This window comes from Onychostoma macrolepis, chromosome 11, assembly GCF_012432095.1.
Source record: "Onychostoma macrolepis isolate SWU-2019 chromosome 11, ASM1243209v1, whole genome shotgun sequence".
Classification (NCBI taxonomy): Eukaryota; Metazoa; Chordata; class Actinopteri; order Cypriniformes; family Cyprinidae; genus Onychostoma; species Onychostoma macrolepis.
In genome coordinates this window covers 7773093-7792580 of record NC_081165.1, presented here as the reverse complement: position 1 = coordinate 7792580, position 19488 = coordinate 7773093, and the positions used below count along the sequence as shown (strand labels likewise).

The 19488-nt window shown below is 40.4% G+C and overlaps 1 protein-coding gene across 1 annotated transcript in view; it reads right to left on the bottom strand.

Annotated features, from left to right (window-relative positions):
* Positions 1-1840: 1840 nt before the first annotated feature.
* Positions 1841-19488, bottom strand: part of LOC131549240 (NACHT, LRR and PYD domains-containing protein 3-like) — a 97420-nt gene continuing 79772 nt past the window's right edge. The window contains exon 9 of the mRNA XM_058791240.1: positions 1841-3198. Within this exon, the coding sequence (XP_058647223.1) occupies positions 2654-3198 (545 nt within the window). The 3' untranslated portion in view covers positions 1841-2653. The remainder of the gene's footprint in view (positions 3199-19488) is intronic.

Genomic DNA, 19488 nt, shown 5'->3' with positions numbered 1-19488 from the left:
ATGTTCAAAATTGACTGCTACATTATTCATTAAAATTTCTGGTTAATGCACATCAGTTACAGTACCATGAACTAACATAAAGATTTTTTTACCAACACAAATAAATATAGTAAAACATGTTGTTCATACTTAGTTTGTTAGTTTTGAATTAACTAATGTTAAAAACTATGTTCTTGAACTATACTAGTTAACATGAATAATAATGACATAATATTTAATGTTAATTAATGTTAAGTTAAAAATGTATTAATACATTATTAAAATTTAAAGTTGTATCTTAACATTAGTTTATGTTCTGTGAATTAACATAAAATTAATATTTTTAATGTTAGTGTTAACTAGTTCGTTAATTAATGTAATAACTTATGTTAACCAAAGAGACCTTAATGTAAATTGTAACCAATACTTTTTATATTCTATAACTATTAAAAAAATAAAATAAATGAAAAATAAAAACATTTATTTATATATATATATATATATATATATATGTATATGTTTTTATTTTTCATTTATTTTTATATATATATATATATATATATATATAACCCTAACCCCTGAGCATGATACATTTTGAAACATTACATTGAAGTGGACTGTGACCTTTGACCTGTACTTCTAATACTTACCAGACTCTATCTATCTGGACATAATAACGGCCACTCTGGACCTGAAAGATGACAGCTTCCTGAATCCAGTGATACCACTTACATGTACGCCGGGCCTACGCTTCACCAGATATGCCCAAGTAAGCTTTAGCCAATCAGATGCAATATTATAATGAGGGTAGAATTAATGAGGATGAAAGTCATTTTTGCCTATATATCTAACCCTAACCCCCTGAGAGCACTCAGAACCAACAGAAGCCCTACAACCTCAACCAAAAAAAAAAAAAAAATTAACTAATTGTTATTGTATCCAAATCAACTGAGTACCACTGACATTCTCAGTTGTCCATATGGAAAACTTTGGGTGAAAGCTTTGATAATTCAATCTTGCAGGACTGTACTAACCCAATTAAAGTACGCGTTTGTTTCCATGATGGTGAGTTTTCAAAAAATCAAAAAAGTGTAAATCGAAGTGTTGAAAGATTTGAAAAGAACAGTAGAAATCATGCTTTTTGTATTAAAATTCGACCAGGAAGTAAAAACCAGGAAGAGCAGGGGATTGTGGGATTGAACAGGTTACTCACCATGAATGAGACAAGTGTTCCAAAGAATGGGGTTCCACAGCCCAGCTTCACCTATTACAGCCTAGGAGTTTTTGCAGTCAGCGGTTTTCCTCTAAGGATAACGTCGGTCTGATTCTTGCAATTATTCTAGGGGTAATAACTGGTAGAAGCTTAATGTACATCCGCAATCACTGGATTTTTCATTCCCTAACCCTTTGATGTAAAAACCTAAGGTACACAACCACTAGTTCTTTAAACCCTATTTGGGATTTTTTACATCAACAGAAATATATTCTTGGACTCCTGGAAGCTGAAGTTTGGTGGCCAGTTGATGTCCATGGGCCGTGCACAAATCGTGATTGGGCTTCGGCCCGATCACTGGATTTTTCATCCCCTAATCCTAACAAAGACATATTCTTGGATCCCTGGAAACTGAGGATTGGTGGCCAGATGCTGTACCAGGACCGTGCACAACCGTAATTGGACTTTGTTCTGATTATTGGATATTCAAACCCTAATTTTTGTAGTGTGCGGACAAATTCAGCTACCTATTGAACTAAAACTTTCTTCTTTTTGTTCTACGCACCTGAGAACTTTTTGTTTGTTCTGAGCGCACACAATTCCTACTTGATGTAAAAATATTAAAAACAAGTTTAAAACGACTCGTTTATTTTTGAAGCACAACAAATGTGATATTGTGTGATTTGGCATGTGTGTGAGGACACGACAACTTAGAAACAGCATATATATGGCTGCTGTAGAGAATTCCAGGCATTTTGTGTCCAGAGCTCGCCTGAAGAAGGATCAGAAAATCCAAAACGTCACACAAAGGCCTGGATACACATTTTTAGGCCTCCATCATGAGTCTGGGTGATGTAGAGAGCCACAAAAAAATGTATTTCCTTCATCTACACTGAGATGACGTTCACTGCTTTTTTTCTTTGAGGAAATGTGCAGAACAGCACACACATAAACCTACCAAACACTATTTGCTGTGCAAACCTAAGAAACACAACCACTAGTTCTCTAAACCCTATTTGAGATTTTTTACATCAACAGAAATATATTCTTGGACCCCTGGAAGCTGAGGATTGGTGGCCAGTTGTTGTTCAAGGACCGTGCACAACCGTAATTGGGCTTTGTCCCAATTACTGGATTTTCATCCCCTAACCGTTTTATCTACATTTAATCTCGTTTAATAAACCTTTTAGAAATAAAAGTTAACATTCATAAATGAAAGTTAAACACAGGTTAAACAATGCAGAAAAGTTGATATTTAGAACAACAAAAAATCAATGCAGATACATTAGACATTCAAATGATCACACAGAATTTACTTTTTTTTAAACATACTTCAAACGATAAAATACCATGTGAGAGAGTTTACGAGACTATATTTAAATTTACATTTATGCATTTAGCAGACAAAGTGACTTACAGTGTATTCAACAATACATAGTTATTGTACACTATTTCTTTCACTCATTCACTGTGTGTGTTACACAGAGACACTGAAGAGTTATAATAAAGTCTAAATCCAGCATGTAGAGGTTCAGTGAATGTTGTATTGAATGTGTGTAAGTGTGTGAGTGAGTTTGTGTCAGAGACGCTGTAGAAGGACAGAGTGCCGGCCGACCAGTCCACATACACTCCTACTCTATTAGAGAGAGGTGAAGAGACATCTATATCTGTTTTATTCTTATTGTGCCGTACAGTGAACCTATAATCGGAGCAGTACAGGCTCCATGATCTTATATTGAATCCAAACCAACTGTCATGACTCCTTTCTTTCCTGCTGATGGTTTTATATGACACTGATATATAAACATCTGATCCACTCCATTTAACCTCCCAGTAACAGCGTCCAGTCAGACTCTCTCGACACAAAATCTGAGGATCATTATCAAATCTGTCTGGATGATCAGGATACGACTGAGACTTTTTCACACGTGTGATATTTCTGTTCTCTTCAGAAAGTATGAGTTCAGTGTTTGCTGTGTTTAGATCCAGTGTGACATCACAGACCCCTGAAAACAAGACAAATTTATAACACAATAAAACAACAATCACTAAATCAATCTCTGTGTGTTTTTGTTTTTATACATTGTGGGATGCAAATGTCCTCACAATGATAGGAAAAGTCTTACACACTTACATTGTACAAACTGAATATTCAACATACTAAATGTTTATTTGAAGATGTAAAAAATGCAGAAAGTTTTCTGTGATAGTTAGGTTTAGTGTGAGGGTTAGGGGAAGGTGAACTGGAGAACTGGCCCCCCGACTGAGAATGGAGAAAAAAACCTTGGGAGAAACCAGGCTGTCACAGATGGAGTTTTGGTTCCTTGCCGCTGTCGCCTCTGGTTTGCTTAGTTGGGGACAAGAATAAAGAAAACAAACAGGGTGTGCTCTCTGTCTTCGTCTCCGCGAACTGTTTTTAGAAACGCGTCACTAAAATGAACTAACTCAGCAAATACTCAACACAGAGACATGAGAAATATATCTATAGAAAACTTGAAGTGTCTACTTTGAAATGAAGCAAGTCTTATCGAAAACAAACATTCTGTGATGAAGTAATCCGTATGAAACCAACACGATGTTCAATCTTTCCCGTCTGACTCATCTCTAATGTGACCCCGCCCCCGCGCGACTCGCGCTGTTCATATGTAAATAGCCACGTGGTAAGTGCGCGCGTGCAAACGCCCAACACAAACAAAGAGTGAAGAGAAGCATCGCGGCTTCTGTTCGTTTCTGGAAGAAGACGCGCTGAGTAAAGGCAGGATTTCCCTCGAAAGAAGAACACGATTTCATCCAGCAGAGGAGATGAGTAAGTAATGTTTCTTTTTTACATTAGTTAACGTTTTATTGTGACATAAACTTGAACAGATTTACTAACAGTTAGCTGGGGTTTCCCCCAAACGACAACATGATGAATGCTACGCGTCTAAGAATGTTTAGACCATGTTTATTATTAATACTGTTCACAAATAGATTTTAATAGCATGCTAAACAATAATAATTAGTTTCTCAGATATAAAATATAATTTTTTATAGTACATCCTTTTATTGTACAAAGCATGCTTGAGTCTGTGGCTACAGAATCATATCATAGACTACTATAAAATCATACATACTAGACTATATGACTACAAAATCATAGTTGGGTTTTTCCCAAAATATAATTCCTGACTACAATGTTTGAAATCGTGTAAAACATTTTGAATATGATAGGCAGTTCATTGTATTTAAATTTCTTACAGCTATGATGTTTTCATGCTCTATATAAAACAATAAAAGTAATATGAGTGTACACTGTAACATGATGAATGCTACGAGTCTAAGTATGTTTAGTACATGTTTATTATTAATAGCCTACTCTGTTCAGAAATAGATTTTAATAACGTGCTAAACAATAATAATTAGTTTCTCAGATATAAGATTTCTTTCTCTTTTTTATGATAGTGATATATATGATATTTATGATATATATACAGATGTTCCTGATATTAACATGCTCACAAATGTTTTTTTGTTTGTATTTTATTGAATCAGATACCAGCACCAGATGAATCCTGATGTCTCTTCAAACTGTTTTCCTCTGAGAGCGCTGTACCAACATCAGATGTTCAACTACACTGATATTCTATGTTAAAACAAGCTCCTTTTCTACTGATTGTTTTTTTCTTCTTGAATCCATGGAAAGAAGTAGAAACACTTAAATAACACACGTAAATATCAGGTATAATTTACTTGTTTCACTTGTTGAACAGAATCTGTTGCAGGAATGACTCAGTTCACGTCTCTGTGGTTAGATCAGTGTGCACAATAATGTGTCTTTGACCTTCATTATGTATGTTTTGATTATACTGTGTTGTAAATAAAATACAAATAATTTGAAAAACCCTTTTTTTCAATCTCCTCACATTCTCTCTTACCTGCCTCACAGTCACACTGATGGGCCATTAGGGGCCATTAGGGGAGGGCCCTTTGTCTCTCAGGTGAGACTCACTTAATATTCATGGCCATTGCCACTCCCTCGCATATAGACCCTCTGACAAAACATGTCTTGAAAATTTTAAATCAATATATTGTTTTCTGTGAATGAGTAAGCAGAATGATTTTCACATAATTTTGAAGTAAATATTCTAGCCTACAAGACTGATTACTCAAAAGTCTTGTTCAGGACTATTTAGTGTGGGTTTTATGGCCTTATTTCAGCTACATTTTTTCCCCCAAAACTTACAAACCACGCATAATATTTTTTTTCTAAAAAATGCAAACATGTACATCCATCTTGGTCACATATTATTGTAGCACAGTTTGTGCTAAATACAAAAAAAATTACATGTTGGTCAATAGTATGTTTTAAGTAGATGAAATAAGCACAAATATCAGGGCATGTCAAAACATCTCAAGGGCCCCAAAATGACCTCAGACCCCAGAGGGTTAAATGCATGGCGCAAGAATGCGTCATATTGAGGGTAAATGACGAACTACAGAGCTGGCAAGATTGACTGAAGAGGAGTGGACGCCTCGTGAGGCTCTGCTAATATTGTACATTTAGGTTTATTATTGCTGCCTAAAATCAATGGACATTTTAAAGATCTCTTTCAGAACAAAGCAGCCAACAAGGTATTTGTCATGCACTGTATATTCAACGTGATGAAAGCGTCATCTTGTATCTGGTCTATTTTTATATGATGTTGTATGCTTTGTGGATGTATTCATACTTGTGTTTGTTTACAGTTCTTATGGCATAGACACTACAAGTTTAAGAAATAAATGCTCGTTTGAAAGAATGACTTGTGTCTGTGGTGTTGGGAAAGAGTTAGGGTAAGAACCCACCTGCTTAACACAGGTAGGAGAGACAATGAGACCGTCGTGGGTAACAATGTGGCGAGGTTCCAGCATATCAAAAAAAGGCAAGGCGCATTACTCATTGACGGCATAGCGATTGCAAGCTACGGTGAATAGACTGTTGAAAGTGCAACATTTCAAACTGAAGTCATTAAAGGAACAGTTCACCCCAGAAATTAAATTAGCCTATATTTTACTCACCTTCAAGCTGTCACAGGTGTATATGACCTTCTTCTTTAAGCAGACCACAATCAGGGTTATATTGAATAATATCCTGGCTCTTTCCATTTTGGTAATGGTAGTGGATAACACAAAATTAACTATAATCTATGGCTTCCCTCATACATAGGGTCAGAGGTCAGCCTTCAGCTGGAACTCGACTCTCTCATGAATGCGCATAATGCCGTTGCCAGAAGCCATAGATTATAGTTAATTTTTTAAATATAAGTATTTGTTACAAAAACACATCATTCCGCGTCAGAAGACTTGTGTTAACCCCTGGAGCTGTATGGACTATTTTTATGAGGAACATGTGTGCCTTTTGAAGCTTCAAAAACATGTCCGCAATCTACTACCATTACCACGCTGGGAAGAGCCAGGATATTATTCAATACAACTTTGATTGTGGTCCGCTTAAAGAAGAATGTCATATACGCCTGGGAAAGCTTGAGGGTGATATAGGCAGATTTAATTTCTGGGGTGAACTATTCCTTTAAGTGCTCTGCCTCAAGCATCAAGTTAACCCTCTGGGGTCTGGTTTTTGGGGCCCTGGAGAACTTTTGACATGCCCTGACATTTGTGCTTTTTTCAGTTGCTTATAAACATATAAATGGCTAAAGTCTAATAACACTGTATCAGCAGAAACCGGGCTACGATAATATGTGAGCAGCATGTATGTACATGATTGTGTTTTTGAGAAAGCAACGTTTCTGCGTGGTTAGTGAAATACTGATTTTTTTAAATCACTTGAATAAGGCCATAAAACACATACCGAACATTTGTTCACAAGACTTTTGAGAACATCTTTTCAACCAGATGATCCAACGGTAGCTGCAAGGATCTCAGGTTGCCTGGCGGACATCTCGGCATGGATGAAAGAACATCACCTCCAGCTCAACCTGGCAAAGACTGAGCTTCTTGTCTTTCCTGCCGCTCCAACTCTACAGCATGACATCACGATCCAGTTAGGTTCATCAACAATTACCCCATCAACCAAGACAAGATGGCGCCGCAGATGGCAGCCATGGTTTGTCGCTGCTTGGTACTTGTTCTTTTTTTGTTTGTTTGTCCTGTCTTAAGCAACTTTTTCCCGATCAGCTTTACCAGAAACGAACTCCTGGACATCAGAAACGGCACACCAAATAACTCTCTGCCAACATTTGAGCATTCAGACCTTTTACTGGACATTTTAATCGGAGGAGCTGCGTTCCTATACAAGCGCTCCAGCCGGCGCAGGCGAGGGAAGCGCGCGCGCTCGTGAAACTCCGACAGCGCGGGTTTAGGACTCCGCTGCCGAGCATTCATCTGGCGAATCTCCGCTCCCTGGCAAATAAATCAGACGAACTACAACTCCTCACCCGCACAAACAAGGACTTTTAAACTCCGCTGCGCTTTGCTTCACGGAAACCTGGCTGAACGGAGCCATCCCGGACAGCGCGCTTCATCTAACGGGCTTCCAGCTGTTCAGAGCAGACGCGTCACCGAGTCCTCGGGAAAACGAGAGGCGGTGGATTATGTTTTATATCAACGAAGGCTGGTGTACAGGCGTGACAGTTTTAAAGAAGATGTGCTGCCCAAATTTGGAAGCTCTCTTTATTAACTGCAAGCCTTTTTATTCACCGCGGAGTTTTCCTCGTTTATTCTGGTGAGTGTGTACATTCCTCCTGACGCCAGCGTGAGCGCGCTAGAACTGCTGGCCGATCAAATCACACACAGAGCAGCGTTATCCGGACTCTTTCATCATCATTCTCGGTGATTTTAATAAAGCTAATCTCACCCGTGAACTGCCTAAATATAGACAGCACATCACATGCCCCACCAGAGACAGAAATATACTGGACCACTGCTACACTGTCTTAAAGGATGCATATCACTCTGTCCCCGTGCAGCGCTGGGACTCTCTGATCACTGTTTGGTTCATCTCCTACCAGCCTACAGGCAGAAACTCAAATCTGCTAAGCCTGTAGTAAAAACTGTAAAGAGATGGACTTCTGAAGCAGAGCAGGTTTTACAGGCCTGCTTCGAACTTACTGATTGGAGTGTTTTGAGGCTGCAGCTACTGATCTGGACGAGCTCACTGACACCGTGACGTCCTACATCAGTTTCTGTGAGGACATGTGTGTACCCACCAGGACTTATTTAACATTTAACAATGACAAACCTTGGTTCAGTGCAAAACTCAAACAGCTTCGCCAGGCCAAAGAGGACGCCTACAGGAGTGGGGACAAAGCCTTGTACAAACAGGCCAAATACACACTGAATAGGAAATAAGAGTAGCAAAATTAAACTACTCTGGAAAGCTAAAAACAGCTTTCAAGCAATGACTCTACATCAGTGTGGAAAGGCCTGAAAGCCATCACCAGCTACAAGACCCCATCCCCCAGCACTGAGGCCAATCAACAACTGGCTGAAGACCTGAACGAGTTTTACTGCAGGTTTGAAAAGACTGGTCTGACACCTCACACCCGCTCCGACTGTCTCACAGCACAGCCATTCACACCCTCACCCTCCCTCCCCCCTACTGTTAATCAGCCTGTACTCAAGATCTGTGAAGATGATGTATGCAAAGTCTTCAGAAAGCAGAAGATAAGGAAAGCCAAAGGCCCAGACGGTGTCTCTCCAGCCTGCCTCAAAGCCTGTGCTGTCCAGCTATCATCCATCTTCACATTGATCTTCAACAGATCACTGGAGCTGTGTGAAGTCCCCTCCTGCTTCAAATGTTCCACCATCATCCCTGTACCCAAGAAACCAAAAATCACAGGACTTAATGACTACAGACCTGTTGCCTTAACGTCTGTGGTCATGAAGTCATTTGAGAGACTGGTGTTAGCCCACATGAAGGACATTACTGGACCCTTGCTGGACCCCCTACAGTTTGCTTACCGAGCAAACAGATCTGTGGATGATGCAGTTAATATGGGACTGCACTACATCCTGCAACATCTGGACAAACCAGGGACTTATGCAAGGATCTTGTTTGTGGACTTCAGCTCCGCTTTCAACACCATCATCCCAGACACCCTTCAGAACAAGCTGACTCAGCTCTCTGTGCCCACCTCCATCTGTCAGTGGATCACCAGCTTCCTGACAGACAGGCAGCAGCTAGTGAGGCTGGGAAAACACACATCCAGCACCCGCACCATCAGCACTGGAGCTCCTCAGGGCTGCGTTCTCTCCCCACTACTCTTCTCCCTCTACACAAATGACTGCACCTCTAAAGACCCCTCTGTCAAACTCCTGAAGTTTGCAGACGACACCACAGTCATCGGCCTCATCCAGGACGGCGACGAGTCTGCTTACAGACAAGAGGTTGAGCAGCTGGCTGTCTGGTGCAGTCACAACAACCTGGAGCTGAACACGCTCAAAACTGTGGAGATGATAGTGGACTTCAGGAGAAACCCCCCTCCTCTCCCCCCACTCACCATCATGAACAGCACTGTGGCTGCAGTGGAGTCATTCAGGTTCCTGGGCACCACCATCTCTCAGGACCTGAAGTGGGACAATCACATTGACTCCATCGTGAAAAAGGCCCAGCAGAGGTTGTACTTCCTTCGTCAGCTGAAAAAGTTCAACCTGCCACAGGAGCTGCTGAAACAGTTTTATTCAGCTGTTATTGAGTCGGTTCTGTGCTCCTCCATAACTGTCTGGTTTGGGTCAGCCAGCAAATCAGATTTAAGAAGACTTCAACGGACTGTTAGGACAGCAGAAAAGATCATTGGTGTGCACCTGCCCAGCCTTCAGGACTTGTACAACTCCAGAGTGAAGAAACGGGCAGGTAACATCATCAAAGACCCCTCTCACCCCGGACACAACCTGTTTGCACTTCTCCCTTCAGGCAGACGCTACAGATCTCTGTGCACTAGAACATCTAGGCATAAAAACAGTTTTTTCCCCCATGCCATCTCCAGCTTAAATAGCTAACACGTGGATCATTACCTGTGTTCTGTAATTCATTCTGGAATTCATTCTCCATCTTTAATTATTGCCTCCCTCTCAAGTATAATGTAAATACACATACATATGTTTATCTATACAGCTGTATATAGAGTAAATAATGCACAAATCTGTACATAAATCTACTGTTCCAGATTCATACTTATTATTATTATGATTATCATCCATTGTTAAGTCTTACTATTTAAATGTTTTTTTTCTGTTCTCATGTCAGATGTGTATTTATGTATGTATGTATGTATGTATGTATGTACCAGGAGCACCTTAAAACCACAACAAATTCCTCGTGTGTTTGCGCACACCTGGCGAATAAAGCTAATTCTGATTCTGATTCTGATTCTGAACTTCGGTCAGAAATCTTGGTGTAATCTTTGATGACCAGCTGACCTTCAAAGACCACATTGCAAAGACTGCTCGATCTTGCAGGTTTGCACTACACAACATCAGAAAGATCAGGCCCTTTCTGACGGAGCATGTTGCACAACTTCTTGTCCAGGCCCTTGTCATTTCTAGGCTGGACTACTGCATTGCTCTTCTGGCTGGACTTCCATCAAACACAGTCAAACCTCTACAAATGATTCAGAATGCGGCGGCACGACTGGTCTTCAAGGAACCCAAAAGAGCCCATGTTACACCTCTCTTTATCTCATTGCATTGGCTACCAATCGCAGCTCGCATCAAGTTCAAGACACTGATGCTTGCTCATAGAACAACCACAGGCTCAGCACCCGCCTACATGCACTCACTATTAAGAATCTACATCCCCTCCAGAAGTCTGAGATCTGCTAGTGAGCGACGCCTCGTGGTACCATCACAAAGAGGCTCAAAATCACTCTCCAGAACATTCTCGTTCACCATTCCTGGCTGGTGGAATGATCTTCCCACCCATATTCGGAGTACTGGATCCCTGTCAATCTTCAAGCAACAGCTGAAAACTCATCTCTTTCGACACTACTTAACTTCAACCTACACATAAAAAAAAAAAAAAAAAAAAACTCTTTCTCCTTATTTATTCCTTCCCTTGCTAGCTTGTACTTATTTAAACAATGCCTGAGACTTGGTGTTACAAGCACTTCATTTGTCGGATTGCCTCTTCAAGATGAATCGCTTCATGTGTTCCCCAAATTGCGAGTGCAGTTAAACAGTTTATTAGGAACAAACAAACAAATAAACACCACAAAAGTCAAGACATCGTGGCTGCAATATCCAAAACAGTGGCAGGAAACTTGAACGCAGGAAAATGGGAGACAGCAGAAACTGCACGAGAAAACAAATGGACGTGAGTAACACATTGATCGGACAAAGACATGGTGACAGTGTATATGTGTATATATATATATATGTTCATTTTATTGACGCGTTTCTAAAAGCAGTTCGCAGAGACAGTGTAGACTGAGAGTGCACCCTGTTTATTTTCTATATTTTACAAAAGCACAAAGTTATGTTGATATGGTGAGCATAGACAAATAAAAGTAGACCCTTCAAGTGATGTATTACTTTTATGTGTCCGATCAAAAGTGACAGAGCATTTTAAGTTCATTTCTCTGTCATTGGAAAATATGCAAGTGCTCCCACCTGTGTCTTTGCTGACCCCAGGCAGTTAAAGTGGCGTGAGAAGTGATTTTGACTTAGAAAAAGGGCGATGCAATAAAAAAGATCGGTAACACCTTCTATGAAGCCTGTATTTATAATACATTATAAAGGTATTCTTAAGGCATTATAATGAATGCATAATGCATTATAAATAACTTTATAATATGTTGTATCATCTCATGAATATTCATAACAATTTTAACCCCCTGTGGTCGAAGCCCGCACCAGTGCGGTCTGTCTCATATTTTCTTCATGACCGCAAAAAGAACTAAAAATGCTCCGTCAGTTTTGATCGTACAGATAAGAATAAGGTATCGTTTGAAACTGCAAAGGGTCTACTTTTATTTCTGTATAGTCATAATAACAACAAAACAATGTGCTTTTCTAAAATAAAGGAAATAAACAGGGTGCGTTCTCTGCTGGCTCTGTCTCTGTCACCTCTCTTCACAGACACGTAAATAAAACAACATGAATCTCCGCGAATACTTGTCTCAAATACATGAGAAATATGTGTAGAAAGCTTTAAATATCTATTTTTTTAAATAAACCAATTCAAATTGAAAATCTCTTTTCATGTAAAACGTATGAAAGTAAGGAGTGGTACGGATTCTCCTGCATCAACTCATTATAGCTAATGTGATCCCGCCTCCCACTGAGCACGCTGTTCATATGGAAATGAACTGAGGTGAGCCAGGTCACGTACACACCCCCGAGAAATGGCATAAATGACAAGCTTCATCATAGAATTTACTTACTTTTTCTGTGCATTTGGATGATGCACGCTACACGGGTGAATAAGCACTTTGGATGTTGCTCAGCTATTTATAAAATGCTACATATTTTTGGTTAGGGTTATATTTCCAGACTAAAATCAGTCGGTATTCAGAGTAAAATTGGTTGAAATATGAAATATGTCTTACCGGCTACTTTTAGTTTTAAATGTTGTAATAAGCGGGAACACCTATAAACTATGCTATATAAACATAAATATGATATTATACTATGATATCCCTTACAAAAATTAACCATGGTTTTACTATAGTAAAAGTGTGGTAGGCTATATGTTTTTGGCAGATTGAATAGACTACCATTTCTATGGTGTTTAATTAGTAAAACCATGGTTATTTTTAATAAGGAATATAACCAGCTAAGCTTGTTTTCGCGAATATCTGCTCTATGAATCTTCCTGTATGGGTTTATAGAAATTGTACTTTTGTTATGCCTATGATAATATTATTTGTGGTTGATAGTGTTACAATACAGTTTCTTTGTTATTGGCATTCTATTTTCTCATCAAGCATGCATATACTAAGGTAAGTTGAATAATAAATGCTAACAATTGTTTACAACATTATTTTAGGACTGTGAATACACCACTCTCGCCTTCACCGCATCTCACACAGGAAGGGGACACAGGTCTCGTTCAGTTTTCATCTCCATTCAGAATCTTATAGAGTAAGTGTGTATTCACTATTTCAACACAAATATATATATATAAATATATATATATATATATATATATATATATATATATATATATATAGTCACTGTTTGCTCTGTCTTTATCAGATCATTGTGGTACTCATGTCCATTTATTTTCTCATGCAGTTTCTGCTGTCTCCCGTTGTCCTGCATTCAATTTCCTGCCACTGTTTTGGATATTTTTGGATATTGCACCCACAACATCTTGACTCTTGTGTTGTTTGTTGGTTTGTTCCTAATAAACTGTTTAACTGCACTCGCAAGTGAATCTCAAGTTATTTTGCATGATAGTTAAATATATTCTAAAATAAATTGCAAACAATAAAGAAATACATTTCTTTTTTCCTCACATTCTTTCTTGTAGAAATTCCCTCTCAGTCACATACCTGTCGGAATGGCTCATTATGCAGCTCATTATGTGGGCCTTTGTCTTCTCAGGTGTGAGTCACAGCATTATCCAAGATAGTTCACGCCCTCTCGCATAGACCTTTTCTACTCAAAAAGTGACTTACAAAAATTTAAATCAATATATTGTTTTCTGTGAGTGAGTAAAAGATGATTTTCACATCATTTTGAAGCAAAAACTCCAGGCTACAAGATCCAGTTCTCAAAAGTCTTGTGAACAAATGTTCTGTATGTTTTTTTATGGCCTTATTTCAGTGACCTTAAAAATTTTTGTTTTTCACTAACCACGCATAAACGTTGCTTTCTCAAAACCACAATCATGTACATAAATGCTGCTAACATATTATTGTAGCTATTATTGTAGCCCAGTTTGTGCTGATTACAGTGTTATTAGACTTTAGCCATTTATGTTTATAAGCAACTGAAAAAAGCACAAATGTTAGGGCATGTCAAAACTTCTCCAGGCCCCCAAAATCAGACCCCAGACGCTTAACTTGATGCTTGAGGCAGAGCACTTAAAGGAATAGTTCACCCTAGAAATTAAATCTGCCTATATCACCCTCAAGCCCTCAGAGGGTTAATGTATTATAATAATTACTTATATGTGGTTATAGCTTTTAAGAGTATGAGGATTTATAACACAATGAACACGATCCATCTGCTTAAGTTACAATGGATTATATTTCTCAGTTATAATGTATTATGTCTCATATCTTGCCACGTTACTTATGTTACTTTAAAGCAGACAAAGACCACTTATAAGTAATAATAATAACAATAATATATATATATTTTTTTCTCTCAAACAGCCATAAGATCAGATATCAGATGAAATGAATGTGTAATATGACACTTTTTTTTTTTATAATATCAGTTTGATTTTTTTTGATGGCACCCTTTAGACAGCTGTTGATAACTAACTCTGCAACTACATGTCAACTAGCAGTCATGAGTGTTACAAATCCTGTGCCTGCCCTTCTGCTCACTCTCCATAAGAGGTCGCTCATTTATCAGATTGACTGTTACACTTACACTGTACTTCAGTTCCCACAATCCATTACACTCATTACACGCAGCTGCAGCCAATCACATGCTTACACCTGGTTCTGATCCCACAGCTGATTCCCATTGCACCCCTTATTTAAGCCATGGATTTCCTCAGTCAGATCGCCGGGTACTGTATAGCGTTTATCCTAGCGATAGCTACTCTACGGAGCCCTCTTAGTTGTCATAGCCTTGCCTTGCCTTGCCTTGCCTTGCCTGATTTCTTGTGTTTTGATTCCTGCCCGTGTTTCCTGGATTAACCCTTTGCTTTGCCGTTCGGACTCTGTTTGCACCTCTCTTGGATTATAGCTCGTATACCTGGATTATCTCTCTGCCTTGCCCCATTGGATATTGTTCGCCGATCGTAGACCCACGCTTGCCCTAGGATTACTCTTTGTCTTGCCTATGTTGTACCTGTTTGCCATTGTTCGACCCTGCCTGTTTTTATGACCATGTCTTTAAATAAAAGCCTGCAAATGGATCTGCACGTGTCACGTCTCGTCAGCCCCGTAACAGAATACTCGGCCACACAAGGATCCAGCGGCTTTTTATGTGGATATTGGCCAGGTATGGACACTGCAAGACTGTTATTAACCCTCGAGCAGGGATTGTGATCGCTCGAGGATTATGTACAAGAGTATTTAGATCTCGCCTATTTTTCTGAGCTGCTTTCCTGTAGCTCAAATAGTAGAGCATGGCGCTAGCAACGCCAAGATCATGGGTTTGATTCCCAGGGAAAGCAAGAGCTGATAAAATGTAAAAAAAAACTGTAACTTGAATGCAATGTAAGTCGCTTTGGATAAAAGCATCTGCTAAATGCATAAATGTAAAATGTAAATGTAAATCTGCCGGACTGTGTGCTCATAGACTTCTTTTGCGAGGGCATTAACCAGCTGCTCAAATCATGACTAATTCGTGAGGGTCCCCGTTTGTCTTTAAGAAATTTTATGGACTTTGCTTTACTGTCTGTTAGCTCTTTGTTTACTGTGGGTGTCGCGGAAGAGGAATGCGACGCCGCACTCATTCGTGACATGACGGCCGCACTAGATCACGCTCACGAAATGGCGGCAACAACAGAACCTGATCGCAAAATGGCGGACACAACAGCACCCCGTTATGTCACAGCTGATCTTCGTGAGTCCAGTCAAGTCACAGCTGATCTTCACGAGCCGAGTCAAGTCACCGCTGATCTTCACGAGCCGAGTCAAGTCACAGCTGATCTTCACGAGCCGAGTCAAATCACAGTTGATCATCACAAGTCTCATCACGTCACAGCTGATCGTCCAGAGTCACGTCACGTCTCCGCTGACCTTCCAAAGTCACGTCACGCCTCCGCTGACCTTCCAGAGTCTCGTCACGTCTCCGCTGACACATCCAGATATTCAAGGTCAGTTCCTCGTAATCCTAGTCTGATATCTAGTGTGAGGGATGCACTGCTGGTGTCTGCACGCGCAGCTGGTATCCCCAAACCGCTTCCACTATGATGTCTCCAGAGGTCAGCTGATGCTGCAGAACCTCTTGAGGTAGTGGCGCCCGCTACTGTGTTCCCCGAAGCAATGGAGGCCGCTGCAGTCTCTCCAGAGGTGGCGGTGCATGCTGCAGAACCTTTCGAAGCAGCGGTGTTTGCTTCAGCTCCCTGCGAGGTGGTGGCGCCCAACAATACACTTACAGCCTGTCATGTAGCGGTCAGAGGAGCTGTTGCTGAGCTCCCCCTGTTTCCTGATGGTACTGCTGTAGAACTTCCAGAGGTGGCAGCATCTGCTGCAGAACCTCCAGAGGTGTCAGTGGTATCAGCCTATGAATTCTTGTCCTGTGCTGTTACTGCCATGAAGGCCGTCTGCGAATCCTTGCTCTGTCCTGTCACGGCTGAGGAGGCCGACACTGAACTTTTGCCCTGTCCTGTCCCGGCTAAGTAGGCCGACACAGAACTTTTGCCCTGTCCTTTCATGGCTAAGGAGGCCGTCACTGAACTTTTTCCCTGTCCTGTCACGGCTAAGGAGGCCGTCACTGAACTTTTGCCCTGTCCTATCACGGCCAAGGAGGCCGTCTGTGAACTCTCGTCCTGTTCTGAATCAGGTTTTGAATTGTCTGTCTGTCCCATTTCCCCTAATGAGTCTAATTTTGAACTGCCTGTCTGTCCAGCCACTGTCAGTAAGTCAAGTCTTAAACTGTCTTCCTGTCCAGTTCCAGTAAATGTCTGTCAGCCCAGTTACCCTCAAGGAGTCTGTTTTTGAACTGTCTGTTTTGCACATTTCTGTCACTAAACTATCTGCTTCTGTGTCTGTCTATGCCCCAGATTTTGAGTTACCTATCAGTCCTGCCCCAGTCAATGCATTTGTTTATGAACTGTCGTTCTGTCCAGTCCTACTCAGTGAACCTATTGATGATTTTTTTGTGTTCCCTGCCTCAGTCCCGGAGCCCCCAGTGAATACACTGCCTGTGTTGTCTGTCTCTGCTCTCTCTAGGCCCCAGTCCCTGCCATGGTCCATAGTTCCTCCTGCTCTGGTCTGGTGGTCTTCTGCTCCGCTGTGGGGGTCTTCTGTCCTCCCACTGTTCCGCCTCCACTCCACCACCCTCCTGGATTGTCTAGGAGGGTCTGGAAGCCGCTCTTTGGGGGGGGGCTTAATTAATCCTGCCCTTCACACACACACACACACACACACACTCACTCAGCTGATTGCACTGATCACACAGCTTACATACACCATGGACTTACTTGCACAGATGGCCAAGTATTGAAATGCGTATAGCTCTCTTCAAGCGCTAGCTGCCTTACCATGCCATTCTGTGTCTGTTTTATCACCAGTATTGTTCTGCGTTTATCACTCATCAGTGATAGCTGCTTTACTGAGTCTAGTCTCTTGTTCTAGTTAGTTTGGCATTTCGTGTTGCCTTGTTTCCTGTTCCCTCATTCCTGCCTGTGTTTTTTGGATTAACCCTTGCCCTACCATTCGGACTCTGTTTGCACCTCGCTTGGACTATTGCCCGTGTACCTAGATTATCTCTCTCTGCCTTGCCCTGTTGGATATTGTTCGCTGATCGAAGACCCACGCTCTGTGTCTTGCCCATGCCATACCTGTTTGCCATTGCCTGTTTCGACCCTGCCTATATTTGTGACCATGTCTTTGAATAAAATCCTGCAGATGGATCCGCACGCCTCAAGTCTCGTTGTTGCCATAACAATAAGGGATTTCCTGGGTCTCACTTGTGAAACAGACATTACAGTACATGAGTGTTAGGGTTAACCCTACTCCATAATGCTCACTTTATCTCATTTTGATTAAAAATAGAAAAATAATACTAAAGTACTTTGTAATGCAGTAACTTGAGTAGTTTTTCAGCAAACTACTTTTTTACTCTTACTTGAGTCATATTATTTTTCAGTACTTTTACTTAAGTACAATTTCTTAGTACTCTTTCCACCACTGCTCCTGAGCAAGCAAAAAAGCTCCTGAATAATACTGAATAGAGCTTATATAGGAATGCCATGATAGGTGTCATATTCCTATAGGTACATGTGATCAGCTGAGAGTCAGCTGATGCAAGCTTGACACACGTGAATTGCCAGAACTAATGCTATACGCTTAATTTCTTGTTTTAAAATTGAAGTCGGTTTAAGGTTTATACAAGTTTAAGTGTTGATACAGGGTTGAATGAAATATTTAAGTCTGTGTTAAGTCTTACAGTTATTATAGAATTAACATAGTTCATCCCCTCTTCTGACTATTCACATTTAGGCCCATTTTAGTTTCCATTTACACATAGCCTTGCAAGCATAATTTAGGGTGAATCCCATTTCTCTGTCTTACCGCTTCCCCTTCCCCTACCCCTTCGTCTTACCCCTAGCCCTTGTCCCTCGAAACCGAGTGGTAAGCGCTAGGGGTGAAAACATACCCCTATGATAGTAGTATCCTCATCCTATCTAAGGTAGTATCCTCACAATTATATTCCTTCCTAGAGAAAAATGATATCTGTGAGGAATTCCAGTCAGGATTTAGATCGTATCATAGTACTGAGACTGCTCTCATTAGAGTTACAAATGACCTGCTTCTATCATCTGATCATGGTTGTATCTCTTTATTAGTTCTACTAGATCTTAGCGCTGCGTTCGACACTATCGACCACAACGTTCTTTTGAATAGACTAGAAAACTTTGTTGGCATTAGTGGAAGCGCCTTAGCATGGTTCAAATCGTACTTATCTGACCGCCATCAGTTCGTAGCAGTGAATGAAGAGGTATCATATCGATCACAAGTGCAGTATGGAGTACCTCAAGGCTCAGTACTAGGGCCGTTACTTTTCACGCTTTACATGTTACCCTTGGGAGATATTATCAGGAGACATGGTGTTAGCTTTCACTGTTATGCTGATGATACTCAGCTCTATATTTCTTCGCGGCCTGGTGAAACACACCAAATTGAGAAACTAACGGAATGCATAGTCGATATAAAAAACTGGATGACGAGTAATTTTTTACTGCTAAATTCTGAAAAAACAGAGGTGTTAATTATCGGACCTAAAAACCCCACATGTAATAACTTAGAACATTATCTAACACTTGATGGCTGCTCTGTCAATTCTTCTTCATCAGTCAGGAACCTAGGTGTGCTGTTTGATAGCAATCTTTCATTTGAAAGCCATGTTTCTAGCATCTGTAAAACTGCATTTTTCATCTCAAAAGCATATCTAAATTGCGACCAATGCTCTCAACGTCAAATGCAGAAATGTTAATTCATGCGTTTATGACCTCAAGGTTAGACTAT